Below are 18,247 nucleotides of genomic sequence, written 5' to 3' on the forward strand. Positions count from 1 at the left end.
GGTTGTAACTTGTTTCTCTTCTCATCTGGAACATGTGCATAACATTCACATCCAAAAATTCTGAAATGTGAAACAGATGGTTTCTTACCAGTGTAAGCCTCATGAGGTGTTTTTCCCTTGAGAGCCTTTGTGTAGCTCCGATTTAGAATGTAGACTGCAGTATTAACAGCTTCAGCCCAAAAATGGTTAGGCAATCCCTTGCCCTTTAGCATGCATCTTGCCATCTCCACAATGGTACGATTCCTGCGTTCCACAACACCATTCTGCTGAGGTGTGTGAGGCGTTGTCAATTGACGCTTGATACCTTTGCTCTTGCAAAAGCCTTCAAACTCCTTTGAGTTGAACTCACCACCACCATCTGTTCTAAATTTCTTCACACTTTTCCATGTTTCATTCTCAACAAGTATTAGCCATTCTTTAAACTTACCAAAAGCTTGAGCCTTATCACGAAGGAAGTACACCCACATCTTCCTACTGTAGTCGTCGACAATCAACATAAAATAAGAAGATCCCCCCAAGGCCTGTGTAGGCATCTTACCACACAAGTCAGCATGCACCAACTCTAGAGGAGCATGTGCTCTATTCTTGCTTTCTTGTGGAAATGCCTTTCTCTGTTGCTTGCCCATCATACAAGCTTCACATGGTTCCTTCAATTCAGTTATTGTAGGTAGGTGAGCAACCATACCTTGCTTTTGCATCTCCTTCAATACTGCAAATCCGATGTGTCCAAACCTTTCATGCCAAAGCTTACTTGTGCCCACTCCAGCGGTGGCTGTAAGAGCACTTAGCTCATACAGGTTGTTCCTCCTTTCTCCTTTGCCAACAATTGTGCCAGCACTATCAATAATTTCTGCACCTGTCTTCTTGAACCTCACTTCATGACCAAGATCAGTTATGGCAGCAACTGATAAGAGATTTCTTCTGATTTCGGGAACATACAACACATTTGAAAGCTTTTTGACTTCACCATTTGCAGCAACAAAAGAAATAGTACCTGTGCCCGCAGCAGGGCATTTAGCATCATTTCCAACCGTCACAGTGATGGATTCTTGTAGAGGCTGCATAGAACTGTATAGACCTTTCTTGTTGGTCATGTGACGGGAGGCCCCACTATCCAACACCCAAGAGTCAGTGGTAGATTCTTCTTGCGCCGAGGAGCACACTTCCTCAATGGTCGCCATGAATAATTCCAACTCTGCTTCAGCCGTATTGGCTGTCTCTTTCCCTTTAGTTTTAAGGGTACCATTCTTTTCATCTGCCTTCTTGACACGACAATCTGCAATTGCATGTCCTTTCTTCTTACAGTAGAAGCACTCTCCTTGAAACTTCTTCTTGCCGCCCTTTTTCTTTTTGTCACCATCATTTTTGGTGGAGGAAACACCTTTGCCTTTTGCATTGGCAGAGAATGCAGCATCTCCATTGTTGCTTCCTTCTCGGGCTTTCAGCCTCAACTCCTCCTCCATTAATAATGCACAAAACTCCTCAAAAGTCAAAGCTTGAGGTCTCACCTGAGTATTAAGGGCAGTTACTAGTCCATCAAACTTTTGTGGACAAATCCGAAGACACCTCCGAGCTAGCTCTTCGCTAGTCTTTTGTATCCCAGCGCCAGCCATCTGGTCGCGCAGATTCTTAATCCGAGTGATGAATGCTTCAACCGTCTCTCCTTCAGCAAACTTCTCCGCTGCTAGTTGATTCTCCAAGTTTTGAATCCTTGTTTGGTTTCGTGTTTCATACTGACTCCTTAGTACATTCCAAGCCTCTGACGCTTTGGTTGTATGCTGAATCAGAGTCAAAACACTGTCAGAACAGCTTGTAACTAAGGCACACAATGCATCTGCATTCCTTCGTTTCCAAGCTCGTAGAAGATCTGCATTCGGAGGAATCATCACACTAGGATTTGATGGGTCGGGGGTAGGCTGTGGTTCTGCGTCAGTCCCCAGCACAGTCTCCAGAAGCTCATAAGAATCAAGGATAGTAGTAATTTTGAACTTCCACAAGGTGTAGTTTGTACCATCTAACTTGCCTTCGCTGAAGGTTGGTGGACGAATCCTCAGTGTTTGAATAGCCGGTACAGCAGCACCACCTCCTGCACCGCTTCCTGATGCGCCAGAACTGCTTCCCGGAGTCGACATCGTTTCTCTTTGCTGTTGAAGCCTTTGCCTCTTGCACGCTCTCCGATCTCTAGAGCCCCCTGGGCTCTGATACCATGTAAAATATTACACGGCGCAGCGAACAGAATCTGAGAAAGAGATAGAGAGTACACAACAGATAAGAGGAGAATCAGTAAAATTCTTTAACTCCAAACAACTGATACAAGGATGGCTCTGTCCACCCGTGCGCTTCCACTGAGTGAAGCTTAGATGGCGATCTAGACAGAAGATAGGCGAAGAGCTTAAGGCTAGCTGGAACAACAACTCTGACTGGGTGAAAGATGAGTGTAAGATGGCTGCGAAGGGGTTTAGCTTTTATAGCCCGCGAAGGTCGTTAGGTCGGCCTGCTGACCGACCTACCATATGAGCCTCCACTAGTCGGCCAGGGAATATTCCAGGGAATATTCCCTTTACCATCGGGCCGGGGGCGCTGCCCCCGGACCCCCGCCAGGGGGGCCGCTGGCCCCCCTGGGACCCCCCAGCCAGGGGCCGCTTCCGCGGCCCCCGGACCCCACAATAGGGGCCCCTTTTAACTCCCTTACCACGCAACTCAATGCAATGTGCCTCGAGTTGCTACCAGCTTAACCACTCCGTCTAACCCAAAGATTAGACCCACAACAGTCACCTTTTTGCCATCCGGTCACATATACCTCATCTGATATACAAGTCAGGACTCAACCAATGTCCGGGCTCACATTTGGCTTCTCCTCATAATGGGGGCCTTACAACTTTGAGCACCATGGATCATTGGTAGCACCTAATGAGGGTGGGGCATTGATCATATCTAACACTCTATCTAGTCAACCTCAAACTCTCATGGCATAATGCCAAAATACCATATTTCTCCTCCTCCCAAAACTGGCTACCACCTTCCCCTCTTCCTCAAATGTCTTGTGCTCCTTAGGCGTGCAAGATATTACATAGAGAGGCCATTGAAGGGCAAGTTACCAATAATATTGCCATAAGCCCAAGTGGACTCCATTTGTGGCAAAGGAGTGGAGGCATCCCTTCCCAGGCTCCCCTCCAAGGGACCTAGGAGATTATGACCAATCGCCTCATGATAGAGCTCAATCACAAGATTGAGGCAAGTTAGGATTTTCATGTATGCCATAGAGCCAAGATGAAATGAAACGAAAAAGTTCCATTGGATCTCTCTCTCTCTCTCTCTCTCTCTCTCTCTCTCTCTCTCTCTCTCTCTCTCTCTCTCTCTCTCTCTCTCTCTCTCTCTCTCTCTCTCTCTCTCTCTCTCTCTCTCTCTCTCTCTCTCTCTCTCTCTCTCTCTCTCTCTCTCTCTCTCTCTCTCTCTATCTATGTGCATGCGTGTGTGCATGCATGTGTGTGTGTGTGTGTGTGTGTGTGTGTGTGTGTGTGTGGGGGGGGGGGGGGGGGGGGGGCCTTAAACTATGTGATTTTGTAAAGGCTCAACATTCTCATATTTCCAAACTTATTTATTACATTTACTTGGTAGCATTGTCTTTTTAATGTGTAAAAGACTCATGAAATATTTATCTTTCTTATGCAGAAAATTTTGTGTAATGACCTCTACAAATACAATTGTGCAAGTCTAACTTATGGTTTTCCAATGCCGATGCACAGCATTACTTGTTATCTCTTTACACATAAAGCTATTTTCTTTTCTTACTAGAATCTAGAAGATATTATGAGAGATATTAGAGATTATGTGATGCAAATATTTTGATCATATGAATTCAAAGCAAAATAAGAAATTCAAAAAATAATGCACTTTTTAATCATTAGCATAGAAGGTAAGAATTAGGAAGTTGAATGTCTTCATTGTTGCATAAGTCCACTTTAAAGTCAATGAGAAACATGGACAAAAAATAGCGCTCCCTTACTAGCTAAATTTCCAAGGCCAACGGATCACAATGAGGAATGATGAGGCAAAGTCCCTTTTGCATTCTAGCATACGTAAAAACTAATAAAATTCTAGCATCCTATGCATATTTCACTCATGGTTAATTGTTGTAATGTGCACAGTGAATGATGAAAAGTTCACCGTGCAAGTTAATATCTTGTATTATATCCCCCAAAATTTCCTTCATGTATTGGTCTAGTGGTGCCACAACTTCCCACAATCACAATTCCATCTTTTGTACAAAAATGTCATGATGAAGTTTTGAGTGGCAATCATGTACTTTTAAACAATAAAATCTAGTTGCAACTTCTAGGTGATTCCATCTTCCATCTTTATGTCCTAACCTGCATCCACAAACTCGAACATACTATCTGCATTCGGGGCACTTCACTAGGAACATGGTTCTCGAGGTATGTACTTAAGTGGTGGAGAAAAAGACTACAAAGATGGCTATGGGCATAAAAACAAACATTTTTATTTGCTTACTTGAAATGTCAAGCTTTAGGCATTTCTACACCTCATGAAAGTTTTTGCACATGTAACTCTCGCTTATTCTTAAATCTAGCAATATCCACTCTTTGCTTTTGAAATCTAGAAGGGGAAAACTAGACAAGGTTCCCCATACTAGTTAAGGAAGGTGGGATGTAAAAATCATTGTAAAAGAAGACGCCCATCTCATCCAATGCCCCTTTGGTCCTCCCCTTGTAAAGCTTTTCACCAATAGACACGTGGATAACATCTAGAACATCTACCACACATTTCACTAGCTATCGCTCCTTGGCACTTTTGATGGCTACAGGTTTGTTAAAAGGCTAAAATTTCATAACCCTAATAATTTCAAAAATATCAAAATGGTTTTGTAAAAAATATTTCATAATAGAAGTCTTCTCCTCTCATTGGTGGAGAGCACTATCTCTCTAGACATTAAAAGGCTAAAAAGTAACCTTGCACTTCTGCTAATGCCTTTATTGGCTACTCAAAGACTACTAAGAAACTAGTACAATGTAATGACAATGAGGTACTATATCAAGGGTAAAGCAAGTCAAAGAAATTGAAAGCCTATAGACTTAAGTTATTGCACATAAAAGAGAGTAAAAGAGGAGAATCTTGATGTACCATGTACCATACATGAAACAAGGAGCTTGCAAACTAACTTGGACCCTTTTATTTCTATTACTTTTCGTCCAATGATTGAGATGTAAACTTGTTATGGATTTCAAGCATTGGATTTTGTTCCATGTAATAAATAAAGTCCCATAAGAAAATATCATCAAGGCCTAAGCCAAGAGCCAAGTGTAGTAGTCAAATGAAATAGGTCAAAGGGACTAAAGTGAGGGTTACCTAAGCATTGTTGGATATAAGGTTGAAAATCAATAATGAAGGTTCAAACATATGTATACTATCTTGTGGTTTCCACCATTCTCTGTCCCATTCTCTCTTCTATTTGCACCATCGTTAGAGCTTAAGTAAAGGTGAGGGAATGCCCTAATGAGGCCTTTTCAACTTGAGGGTTGAGCCTTCTCCCCTCTTACTTGTGAGGGTTTTCTTCTCTTCTCTTGCTTGTAAGTATTTCTTCTCTTCTCCTCTTGCTCAGTCACATGTACAAGAGGAATGTATCCAAGGAGATGAATAAAGAGGATCCATGGTGTGTATTGTGGATGAGGACCTATTGATATTTTCTTCCACAAAGTTGAGCTTCACTAAGTATCTACATTACTTGGTAACTTCCATCTTCCTCTAGCTTCTATTCATGGGATAGTAGTGAAGTAGAGTAAGAAAGAGGAGCTTGGTTGTCAAGTGTCCTAGCTAAGAGATAGGACAACCAAGAGTTTGTGAAATATCTTGAAGGAATCAATTTGGTCCCCATCTAGTTCCCCAACATCAAGCTAGGTTTCCCAACATCCACTACACATGCAATAGAAAATAATGAAATGAAAACAAATATGATATGTTGCATGGCAATGCACCATGTAAAACAATAACGTTATCACATGTTTCAAAACCAATTGATTGAATTGTATGTTTACAAAAAACCACAACGATAGTAGCACTAAGCCATTACAAGGAGAGACTTGTGTATAACCGGCTACAAAAGTTATATGAGTTTCCCAAATCTCCACCATTCCAACATATCACAACTATAACAATAAATGAAAATTTGAAAAGTGCAGCAAATAGTGCTAGTATACGTGGAACAATTGCAAAGACATGCAAATGCTAAACACTTTGATTGTGTAAATCAATTGAAGATATCTTTATTTAGTTTTAAGCAAACCAAGAGCATCTTGCAAAAATTTTTACGGAGAGGAATTTTAAAATATAACATTAAACACTTCTTCATTGGTTAAGAGAATTGGAGATTCATGTCAATGTTTAAGTCATGATGAAAAATGGTAGACATTGGTTAAGAGAATTGGAGATTCATGTCAATGTTTAAGTCATGATGAAAAATGGTAGACATGGTAGACATACAAACTAAAGTTAGACCACAAAGTTTAAGATGAAAGCTCCTAATGCATTATCATTGTGAATCAATATCATAGACACAATATGTGGTTATATACTTTCTAAAAGAAATTAATAGGAGACTGTATAGAAGGATCTTGAATGTCGAGTTGCAAGCCTACATGAATTTGCTTGTTGCAACCATGAAGTAAACAATTTGACAAATGGATCATGAGAAGTGCAAGACATTACTGTATGTGCAAAAATAGAGGAAAAGTACATCTATACTAGTCACAAGGCCAAATTTTGCCAGTGTCATTCATATTGCATGTCAAGGTATGCATAAGTTAGGAAAGCCACATATGGATGCAATGTCAAAATACTCATGTGAAAGCAATCCTAGTGTGTACTATGATGAGGGAAAATTGGATAGGTTTTTTAATTTATCCAACATCAAGATAGTAAAGAGTGAGTTCTCATGTTGTTGATACCTCATATTATGTGAGGATTGGGTCTTCCTACCAGAAGATGTCTATCTTGCAAAGCCCAATCCACAAACCTTATAGTGATTTTCTCACACGAATTTTGCAGATGCACGTCTCCGTGTTGAGTATGATATGAAAAAATTAGGGTGATCACTGGATGGAGCCAATGGTAGCATTGGACTTGCGCCTACATAGATATTTAACCATGAAGGTGCAACATGGTAGGAATCTTGACAAACTAGAACTTGCGTAGATGCTACAAGCGCACCCCACAACAGCCTATAGCTGTGCAAATTGGAGATATGGTAGACCAACATGAAAATTTCTACAAGCATAACATGCAACTCTAAGCAATAGTAGTGCATCATCTATCTAATTGTGAATCATGCAAATGAGTATGATGATGATGATGATGGGCATTCTCCTCCCCTGTTGTCTCCTCCTTTTTCTTCGCCTCCTTCCTCGTCTTGTACTTGTTTAGAGCCGTCAACATGCAAATTGATGAATGCTATAGTAATATAAGGTAAAGGGGCCAATAGATTGTCATCTAACAATCCTCCATTATTAAAAAAATTTCCAAGTGAGTTGCATAAATGTTTTTTAATAGTCAAACTATTTATGTTATATAGAGCTCAAAGAAAAAATATTGGGATATTTTGATATTTTTATCAAGTAGCCTTAGTTACAAATGAAAGGTTCATAAAAGAGGAACAATGAGGGACCAATAGAGTGACACTCGAGGATGCATTGCTTTCGGGTTTTACAAAATCTAAAATATAAAAAATTTTACATGGCTCAATTGTTTGACTTAAGTTAAGCTTATCTGTAATTTAAAAAAACTCATATTATATTGTTAAGTGACTAAAAAAGCCACATCTTTCTTGTAAAAATGTCACTAAATTGGGGTGGGGTGTGTTTTCCTTTTGGAGGGCGCTCCTTTATTGGCCCCTTTACCCTAGCTATCGATGATTACAACATGTGGCCTTGTGGGAGGCCAGCTAGTCACACCTGCAAAGGCAACGACACGAATAGTCTCTGCACCCAATCCCTGAAAGCAAGCTTAGACTTTCTACCTATATTGTAAGCGACCAACTTTGCCTCTATGTCATCTTGCAATTATAAAATTCGATGGGGTAAAATCTCACTTCAAATAAGAGTCTCATAGTCCCCATCAACCCTTTAGGATGAAGATGGCCTTCTATTGAAATCCCTTCTTCACAACATATAACATGGGAACTCAACACCATAAAATGTATCGACTTCTCATCACATGCGATCAACCACGCGACAATATCTATATCCAAACACGCTCATTACCTAGCTAGTCAAGGTTTTTAAGGAAAGAGAGGATAAGTTTTCACACAAAGAAAGGGTAAGTTTTTATATCTTACAATAATTAGTTGAATGTTTTACAAGATACGAGACGTAATATAAAGCTCTTAGTCTTTTTGCACATAATAGATTAAAACAAGATTTGTGTTTAATCATGTCGCTTCTAATATTCATTCTAGCATGTTTAGGCTAGCTTCTATAGTCAAATAAAACATATTTGTATCCATCAATTCAATCGTGTTTAATTCAACAAGCTACTCATTTTACCCCCTTTTCACTCACTATGGCATCACATAACTCTTATAGAGGATCCTAAATTTATTCTTCCCAATATCAAGCTAATTTCACAACGTGTGCATCTTCAATAATAGGTTGATTTGCTATCATGGTGAAAGGCTCGATATAGTACCACAAGATGAACCCAATCTTCAAAAGTTTCATCTTCGCTAAAGGTTGAAAACTATTTTTTCAGTCATATTTTCTACTTATTTTCACAAAAATGAAATGAAATAAAAATACCCTTCCCACATGCATATACAAGGAATGGCACTTTCCCCCATAATTATGAAATATTAAAGAGACTTGTGCCAACTCATCGCCATTCTATTTAAGTAGCATGGTTTTGTTGCTTACCCTTACTATAATTTGTGCTTTTACAAAGTTGCGACATCGTCATTGTTATGTGAAAATATTAGAATATGAAAAGCTATTACCTTCTAGATTCTAAGCACCTTGCAAGGTACTATCACAAGGACAATACATGTTATGAGAGCCGAAACATCCTCAAATTTTCTTAGCTTCATTTTGCTGTAAGTGCTCTTCAGCCACACGCCTCCAAAGACTTAAATCATGAAATGCAACTCACTTTTCCCTTGAAGCATGCCATTGACCAAACTAGATTGCACGTTACATAGGCATACAATGCGGATATAGCGTGAAAAGAGGTTCTCTGACCTGAGGCTTTGATGTGGCTTCACATGTCATATTGTGATTGCTCCATGTTGAGCGCTGCTATGGGTTGGTAAGCCATTCCCTAGTAAATAAATACATAACCCTTGCCTTTTCCAGTGGTAGGATCACCCAGCATCAGCACATGCACTTTATCCCAAAATAGGAACAGATAGTTAAACTACGCCTGTGAATCGTCCCTCTCCCTGTCACCTCATCAATTGGCTCACTCGCGTTCCATAGACACTAATAATTTTGTTGAAGTTAAAGGTATCCTTTCTCAACATGGCGAGGCACCATGGACACTGTTCATCAAGGATGTCCGCGGTCCTCAATTCATATCCTATCTAGATACTGGAGCCTTCCAAGTATATCATATCATATCCTATCAAGGATGGCGTTGGAGGCTTCCAAGTCAGTATATCATGTTGCCGTTCTCATGAAGCCGAAGTTTCCATCATAACCTCAACAGTTGGTCAGGTGTAGATAACTCAATCTGAAACAACTGGAAGTATAATCTGCAAAACGAAGTGTCATTGGGCGGAAGTGCAGGTTAGCATGCATCTCCAAATATGAGCCTCCTAGAGAAGATATCAGAGTGCATGCATCTAGTGTGCTAGTGAATTTGGGGAAACATTCTCAATGTTTTACTAATAGTGGAACAGAAATGCTTCTGTGAAATCAGAAATATGAAGACTGGGATGCCAACAGGCAGAAATTCTGGATGCTACCAGCATAGCGAGGGGATATCTAATATTCTTGCTGCCAGAGACATGGCTAACAGATGGACTTTCACATATTAATCAAAACATGTTTCCATGTCCTTATTAATATCAGAAAAGAAGTGTCTCTGTGACATCAGCAAATATGGAGTAAACGGGCATGCCCACAGGCAGGAGTAGATGCTGCAAGAGTAGCAAGGATATCTATAATACTCTTGCTGCCAGAAACATGGCTAACAGAAGGACTTTCATGAGACAACCACTAAGATGTTTACGAGTTTTTCCTTGGTTCCAATTAATACGAGTGGATATGTTCCTTCCAGACTTGTGCCCCAAAACTGTGCCCACAAGACGCAAACATGCCAACTGATATAAACTCATGGCTGACTGCAGCTCATGCTGACTTCTGGCTAAGATCGAAGGGTATCGATAATTAATAAACAGGACAATGCTCTCTACCCAGTGACAGCTCGACCTTCCGTTGCAGATGGCATTTATGAAAGACCGAGGAAGGTTTCAATATGAATCTCAAGTATTCATACTACAGCCATGGCACTTTTATGCCGTTCGTTCACTGTCATGTACAAGCCCTGCAAAAGATTTAAACAATAGCAATAAGCTTGGATGTACCAACAATCAAACCATTTAAAAAATCAGACAAAATGCAGGGTTTTTATCCCTTTATGCCTGAGAAGTAACTTAGCACCAGCTTGGATGTGCCCACGATCAAACCATTTAAGAAACCAAACAAAATACAGGGTTTTTATCCCTTTATGCCTGAGAAGTAACTTAACGCCTAAGAGGCAAAAACAATCCACAGACACATGAGCCAAAAACCAACCTCCAACCCACAAACACAACACTTCTTGCATTTATCAGGAAGACTATGGAGCAAATTCTAAGCAATTAGCACACCTTTCCTTGGCAATTGCTTTCTCTTTTCCTCAACAGAAAGGATTTCTCAATTTTTATTGCATCCAATACAAAATCAGCTATGATAGCTGATGAACATACAAGATATATATTGATGAGGTGTATGCTTACACTTCCCAATTTGAGCCCGAAGAATGTGCATTACCATCTTAGGAATTCTCCCAACATCAGAGTGCTTCAAGCTTCCCTTGAAATTCCAGATCGAGTTAAGATTTTTAGGGACTCAAAAGTGAGCTTCAAAGGATCTTAGTGGTCAAGGCAAGATTTCTGCCTGGGCCCAGAGGTTTCCACTATTCACATCCAATTGAACCCGAGCCTCACTTGGACTGACACTAGAAGCTGAAAATTGGAATGCAATTACTAAAGCTTCACTTAATAGGAAGATTCCTACTTCAGTATGGAGCTTGAAATGATACTTTGCCACATCCAAGAAAATACAAGAAAACTAACAAGAAATGCTAGAAACAAACCATAGCTTGCCATTCATATTCAATGAGAAGGAGAAATACAAATGTTGAAGCCATGGCTGCTTGTTGAGAATACTATGATGATAGCTGCTGCAAGGCACACACCCTTTGCAATGGTGGGAAGGAAGAAACCTTCTAGCTCCAAGAAGTGGAGTTTCAAGAAATGAATTGAAAAGATATGTTACATTGGCACTCTCTTGCCTTTTATACTCTAGCCTAAAATAGACTAATTGGCCTAATTAAAGTAGCATGAAAATTGCTTTATTACAATCCATCCCTGCCCAAAAGTTTTGTCCTCAAAACTTTGAAGACTGAAATGACAAATGGATGGTAAATGTAAAGGAACGAGAGACCAATGCTGAATATCCTTGCTGAAGTTGTCCTTTGAAGAAGATACTCTTCCATGAAAAGAATCTTGAAAATAAACTCAAAACAGTGGAAATCTGGAATGCTGTCCTGAACAGTGTAGTGATAGTAAATGACCCATAACTTTGAATAGAAATGTCGGAATGACGCATATGAGGTATAGAAATGAAGTTTACTTCATAAGGTATCCATCCATGTCATCAAAATCCAATTTTGATGTCGATAGGTCAATTATTTTCATGACAGAAATTTATAACAGCAAGTTGTCCACTGTGTAATGAGCTAAGTATCTTCTTGAAGAAGCCATGGATATTGATCCAAATATGAAGCATGCTGCCAATATGATTCTTCCATAGGCAATCCTTTCCATTTGACAAGGTATTCCATAACAATACGGTTCCTTAGAACCTTCTCTATCTTGCCAATAATCCTTTCGGGCTCATAGATGATTAAGCCATCTTCATCAAGAGAAGGTAGTTCTTCAAGAACTTGTATGTCAGGGCCAATATACTTCTTAAGTTGAGACACATGAAAAACATTATGAATGCGTGTGGATGAAGGCAAATCAAGTTGGTAAGCAAGATCTCCAACTTTTCTTGTGATTTGATATGGACCATAATAGCGATGGACAAGCTTATTATGTCCGCCCTTGGGAGAAGCATAATGAGACTTAGGTACTTTAAAAAATACCCATTCTCCTTCTTCAAAATCCACATGCCTTCTCTTATCATCCGCATATAATTTCATTGTCTCTTGTGCCTTCCTAATGTTTTCTTTGCATTGCTTCATTAAGGCTTCCATCTTTTCCAACTCTTCTCAAGCAAGAGGATTCACTTCATCATGAAACAATGCTGAAAGTACTTGGACTTTGTATCCATACAATGCCTCGAATGGTGACATACCAATACTCATATAATGAGTATTATTATAACAGAACTCCGCAAGATGAATCCAATGATCCCATGCATTCTGCGTATCATGGCAAAAATGTCTCAAATAGACCTCTAACCATTTATTGACCCTTTCAGTTTGGCCATCCGTTTGTGGATGATAGGCAGTACTTGGAGTTAATTTGGTACCTATGGAAGTAAAGAGACTTTTCCAAAAATTCCCTATGAACTTGGAATCCCTGTCAAAAACAATCTTCATAGGTAATCCATGAAGTCTGAAAATTCCTTCCATGAATTGATCTGCCACCTGTTTGGCTGAATATTGGACTTTGGTAGGTAAGAAGTGGGCTGATTTGGTAAGATGATCAACCACAATAAAAATGCTATTCCAGCCCTGCTTAGTGGTAGAAAGTCTTGTAATGAAATCCATACTAATATCAGTCCATTTACCATGAGGAATAGGCAAAGGCTGAAGTAAACCACTAGGCAATAAATTGGAATCTTTATTCTGCTGGCATGGTAAGCACTGCATCACATACTCCTTGACATCTTTCCAAAGTCCCTTCCAATAGAAACATTTATGGATCTTATCAAAGGTTTTAAACAAGCCAATATGTCCTGCCAAAGGAGAAGAATGCATCTCCTGCAAAATACGTGGCCTAAATTATGACTGAGGGGTCAAATAGACTCTTCCTTTGAACCAAAGAAGTCCATTTTGCCACTTGAAATTGGGAAATTCACATCCATTGTCTTGCTATAATTTCTTCATAATGTTGGCAGTGTGTTCATCCAAAAGATATTCTTCTTGAATGTCCTGAATCCAATCTTTATGTATGGTAGAGATAGTAGAAACGGAACATGCCCACATCCTGGATAAGGCATCAGCCACTAATTATCCTTGCCTGCCATATAGAATATCTCAAAATCATATCCTTGAAGAGTAGCTAACCACCGTCTTTGTTTGGGAGAGAGATTTGGCTGAGAAAGAAAATACTTCAGCACTCGATGGTCACTCTTGACCTTAAAATGACTGCCATAGATGTAGTGATGCCACTTCTTAATAGCATGAAAAATGGCTAACATTTTCTGCTCATAGACATGGAGTTCCCTTTCTTTATCATCTAACTTCCTGCTTTCATAAGCAATAACACCATGGTCTTGGCATAAAACTGCCCCAATACCTCTGCCACTAGCATCTGCATAGATGGTAAATTCCTTGAAAAAGTTTGGGCACACTAAGATAGGTACTGAAATAAGAAGACTTTTCAGCTCATTAAAGCTCATAGTGGCTATAGCATCCCAGAAGAAAGCTTCTTTCTTCAATCTGTCAGTAAGAGGAGCTGCTACATGGGCATAATTCTTGATGAATCTCTTATAGAAGGAAGATAATCCAAGAAATCCTCGCAATGAAGTATAATTTTGTGGTATGGGCCAATCTTTGATGCACTGTACTTTCTTTGGATCAACCATGATTCCTTTCTCACCAACTATATGACCCAAATATTCCACTTCATCAGCCATAAAAGTACACTTGCTTTCCTTTGCAAAAAGCTTGTGTCTTCTCAAAGTAAGGAGAACTTCTCTGACATGTTCCAAATGTTCCTCTCTATTCTTGCTATAGATGAGAATATCATCGAAGAATACCAAGACTGATTTATACAAGAATGGCTACAAAATCTTGTTCATAAGTACTTGGAAGGTTGCAGGTGCATTGGAAAGTCCGAATGGCATGACTAGGAAGTGATAGAGACCTCTTTTTGTCCTAAAAGCTGTCTTGTACTCATCCCCTGCTTTCATTCTGATTTGATGATACCCTGATCTTAAGTCGATCTTGGTGAAAACCTTTGCATCCTTGAGTTCATCCAACAAATCATCTATACCGGGAATTGGGTACCTGTTCTTCACAGTGCTCTTATTTAGATCTCTATAGTCAATACACATCCTAAATGACCCATCTTTCTTCTTGACAAGTAGTACGGGAGAAGCAAAAGGTGACTGACTAGGCTGAATAAATCCCATTTCCAGTAAGTCTTTAACCTGTTTCTCTACTTCTTCTCTCTCACACTTGGATAATCTGTAAGGAGGTTTGTTGATGGGTTTAGTGTCAGGCATTAGATCAATAGGATGATCCACTTCTCGTTGAGGAGGCAACAATGTAGGTGGCTGAAATATGTCCTTAAACTCTTCCAAAAGTTTACATAGACATGGATCTTGCTCCTTAGGTGAAGTAGATTGCTGATTTTCATCTGCCTTTGATAGAAGAAGTATGAAAATGCAAGACATAGTATTGATTTCCCTCTTCATCTTCTTCTTACTGATTATTTCCACTTGTTTCCTCTCAATGCCATTAAGTTTTACTTGCTGCCTATTCCAAGTAAACTCCATAAATATCTGGTTAAGATCCAAGGAAAATTTTCCAAGATGTTTAAGTCAATCGCAGCCAATAATGATCTCAATAGGACCCATATCTAGGACAATCAAGTCTGTCATAATAGTGCAAGACTGTGATAGTTCAATAGGAGTCTACCGACATATCTCTTTACTCAACTCTTGAGCTCCATTTGCCACTTGTACCTTCAATAGGGAATCCATTTCTTGTGGTAATAACTTCAGCTCATACAATGACTTAGCATTGACAAAACTATGTGTGCTGCCCGTATCAATGAGAATATGAGCAACCTTTGAATTTATAGTACCTTTGAGCCGAAGTGTATTTTCACCCTTACGACCCATCCATGCATCCTGAGATATGGAACATAACATGGGTTGACAAGAAACCATAGAACCACCTAGATCATAGGGAAAGCTATTGACCGGCTCTAAATCCTCCTGTACATCTTGGTCCTCTTGATCATGCATGTCTTCATATGTGGGGGCTGCATCCACTTGCAAAATAGCATCTTCATTTGCTTCTTCATCCTCAAATTCTTCTATATTCAACATGTTTGACTTTGCTATGTATCCCTTGCACTTCTGTTTATGTTCAGGAGACCACTTCTCCCCACACTTGTAACATAGGCCCTTGGTTTTGTCATTGGGAAGTGCTTTATTGTTGTTGGCAATGGGATATGGTTTGGCTGCAGCTTCAGTCCTCTTGAAATCCCCTTTTGAATCAGCATTACTCCTAAAATTAGTGCCCTGCCTTGAAGCATAAGCTGTAGGATATATAGGCACCCTACTGAAATTATTTGAGAACCTATTTTCAGCTCTATTTCCTTCTCTTTGTTGGCTGAATTGCTGTCTAAATCTCATGGGCTGATTTGCTTAATAATGTGTCCCTGTTTTGAGCTGAAATGCAGTCAACTCTCTTCTATACTTTTGGCTATACCTTTCAGCATATTGTATGGCTGCATGTACACTAGTTGGCTTGGCTACTCCAACTTCGGCTGAAAGGTTAGGATCAAGACCAAAGATGTACTTATTTAACTTGGCTGCATCGGAGATACCTTCGACATACATGGAAAGATTCAACTTGAATAATCCCTTACGGAAGATCCCCTTTGCCTAAGATCATACCATCTTCGTTCAAGTCTTTACTTTTCCATGGGTGACACAAATACTTGAGTCATGGCTGATTTAAACTCATCCCAAGATTGAAAATTTTCCCCTAACTTGCACATGTATCTCCACCAAGTATGTGCATACCCTTCTAGGTGTAGGGCTGCATAACAAATCTTTGCTTGTTCATTGCGAGGGTATAGAGTAAAGTACATTTTCAATTTATTGATCCACTCCTCAAGCTCGGTTGGTGAAGGGTTATCTCCTTTGAAATTTGTTATATTGATCTTATCCTTGTATTCTTTATCATAGTGATATTGCTGCCCACCATGATTGTTAAAGCCAAAAGATTGTTGTCTATGAAAAGAGTCACTCCTTGGTTGCTGCCCATGATTGTTTGTATATGATTGCTGCCCATTGCGATGGTTTCCATGAGATTGATGGCCAAGCAATGAATTTCCATGTGATTGGGTATGATTAGAAACACCATGTGGCATTCTATCCTCATGAACATTACCATGCTGAAAACTATCATGAGCATTAACATGCTGAAAACTGTCCCCATGTACATGCTATCCATGATCTTCTCTCACATTAGGTTCTCTTACATTAGGAGTTTGAGCATGATGAGTATCAGACTCTTTATAAGAGAGGTGACATCCATGAATAAACTCTTCTTCATCTTCATGCAGTGAATGACCTTGCTGTCCATGTTCTCTTGAGATAGGAAATTTAGGCCTGCCTCTACTCCATGAATTAGCACGTGGCTGAGCGGTTTCATTGACTCTAGAAGGACCTCCATGTTCATAAGTCGATGGTATATGTTAATAAGCTGTAGTAGATCTCACAGTCCCATGAATGAGTGGCACTTCTTCAACATGGGATGGTGGTTTACTTTGAAATCTATCTCCCAAATTGTTGAATATAGTGATCAACTGATCAAACTTGGTATCCAATCTACTACTTTGTTGCTCCATATGAGAAATCATCTTGCTAAATTTATCATCCATAGAGTGGGTAAGCTGAAGTAAACCATCATTCATGTTGCCAAGTTGCTTAGACATTTGTTGGAAGTCGTTAGAATCACGTGAGAGGTTTACTTCATTCCCCTGATCTATGACATGAGGGTTCTTTGGCCATTGCACTTCGTCATTGGTGGTACTAACTCCCATGAATTCTAGCCTCTGATTTATAGCTCTATTATTGTAATTTGTCTCAGCATGATACTCCTCCAAGCCTTCCTCAATGTGGTCTAACATTTGCTCTTTCTTCTTGTTCCTTACCATGTTGTAATTTCAGCACTGTCAGTCAAAGATTGGTCTATATCTTGAGCTATGCTTCCCCGATCCAAGTGCTTTATAGCTCCAAACGGAGCTTACAAAATGTATATATACCAGATTTACTGAAATAAGCACTTTGGAAAAGGTATATAATGGTTCCAGACCAAAACAGTATGTCTCTGCCTGCCTGTCAAAGTGCAATCTACAGTGACCACCTGTCACAAAATGGGCTATAACTTGAGCCCCGCTACTCCAAATGAGGCGTGCTATAGCTAGGATCGAAAAGGACTTCGAGCTCTACGTACTGAGCACAAGAACCCTTATTGCAGAATTAAAAATGTCTTTCTTGTAATAGGTTCTTTATGACTGTCCAAAATGGGAATGCACCTTGTAAAACCCTGTAAAAGCACTGTTTGAGCATTGATTCATCCCATATGCATATAGACCATGGTAAAACTCATGTGGGCACTGAAGGGCAACCTGTAGGCTATAATAACCACCTGGAATCAAATCTGTAGCACCTGTAGACCTGTCAAACTATTCAAAACTGTGACCAAACTGCCCTGTTTTTCCCTGTTTGTACCAAGTGTCTTCAAATCTTTTCCACTCTCATCCTGAGTGGTCTTCCGTGGTCCACCACCTGTGATGAGGGATAAAACGGCGGACAGGCACCTAAATGGGCTCTGAAACTCCGGAAGGTGTGCAAAGTTCCTTCCGGGCCAAGTTGTGCACTCTTACAGAGTCATCAATAGCAAGGGAGAGTCACCTCACTATTTTCTTGCTATCTCGTCCGACTTCGACCTTTTTCCTCGGTCGGTATTGAACATGGCAGAGCTAGTATTCTAACAAACAAGG

The 18,247-nt window shown here is 39.8% G+C and overlaps 1 protein-coding gene across 5 annotated transcripts in view; it reads right to left on the reverse strand.

Moving 5' to 3' along the window:
- Window positions 1–8,883: 8,883 nt before the first annotated feature.
- LUT1 (Cytochrome P450 superfamily protein) overlaps window positions 8,884–18,247 on the reverse strand; it is an 82,388-nt gene continuing 73,024 nt past the window's right edge. For 4 of the 5 annotated variants that reach the window (XR_015694379.1, XM_087697208.1, XM_087697198.1 and 1 more), the window contains one exon: window positions 10,036–10,548. Coding sequence is in view for 3 of the 5 variants with exons in the window: in XM_087697208.1 (XP_087553334.1) it covers window positions 10,495–10,548 (54 nt within the window). In the remaining 2 variants the exon portion in view is untranslated. Of the gene's footprint in view, window positions 9,755–10,035; window positions 10,549–18,247 lie in introns of those variants that run through there. The other variant, XR_015694375.1, reaches the window with a different exon arrangement.

Source organism: Lygodium microphyllum, chromosome 2 (genome assembly GCF_053477565.2).
Source record: "Lygodium microphyllum isolate KBCC chromosome 2, Lygodium_microphyllum_v1.1.10, whole genome shotgun sequence".
Classification (NCBI taxonomy): Eukaryota; Viridiplantae; Streptophyta; class Polypodiopsida; order Schizaeales; family Lygodiaceae; genus Lygodium; species Lygodium microphyllum.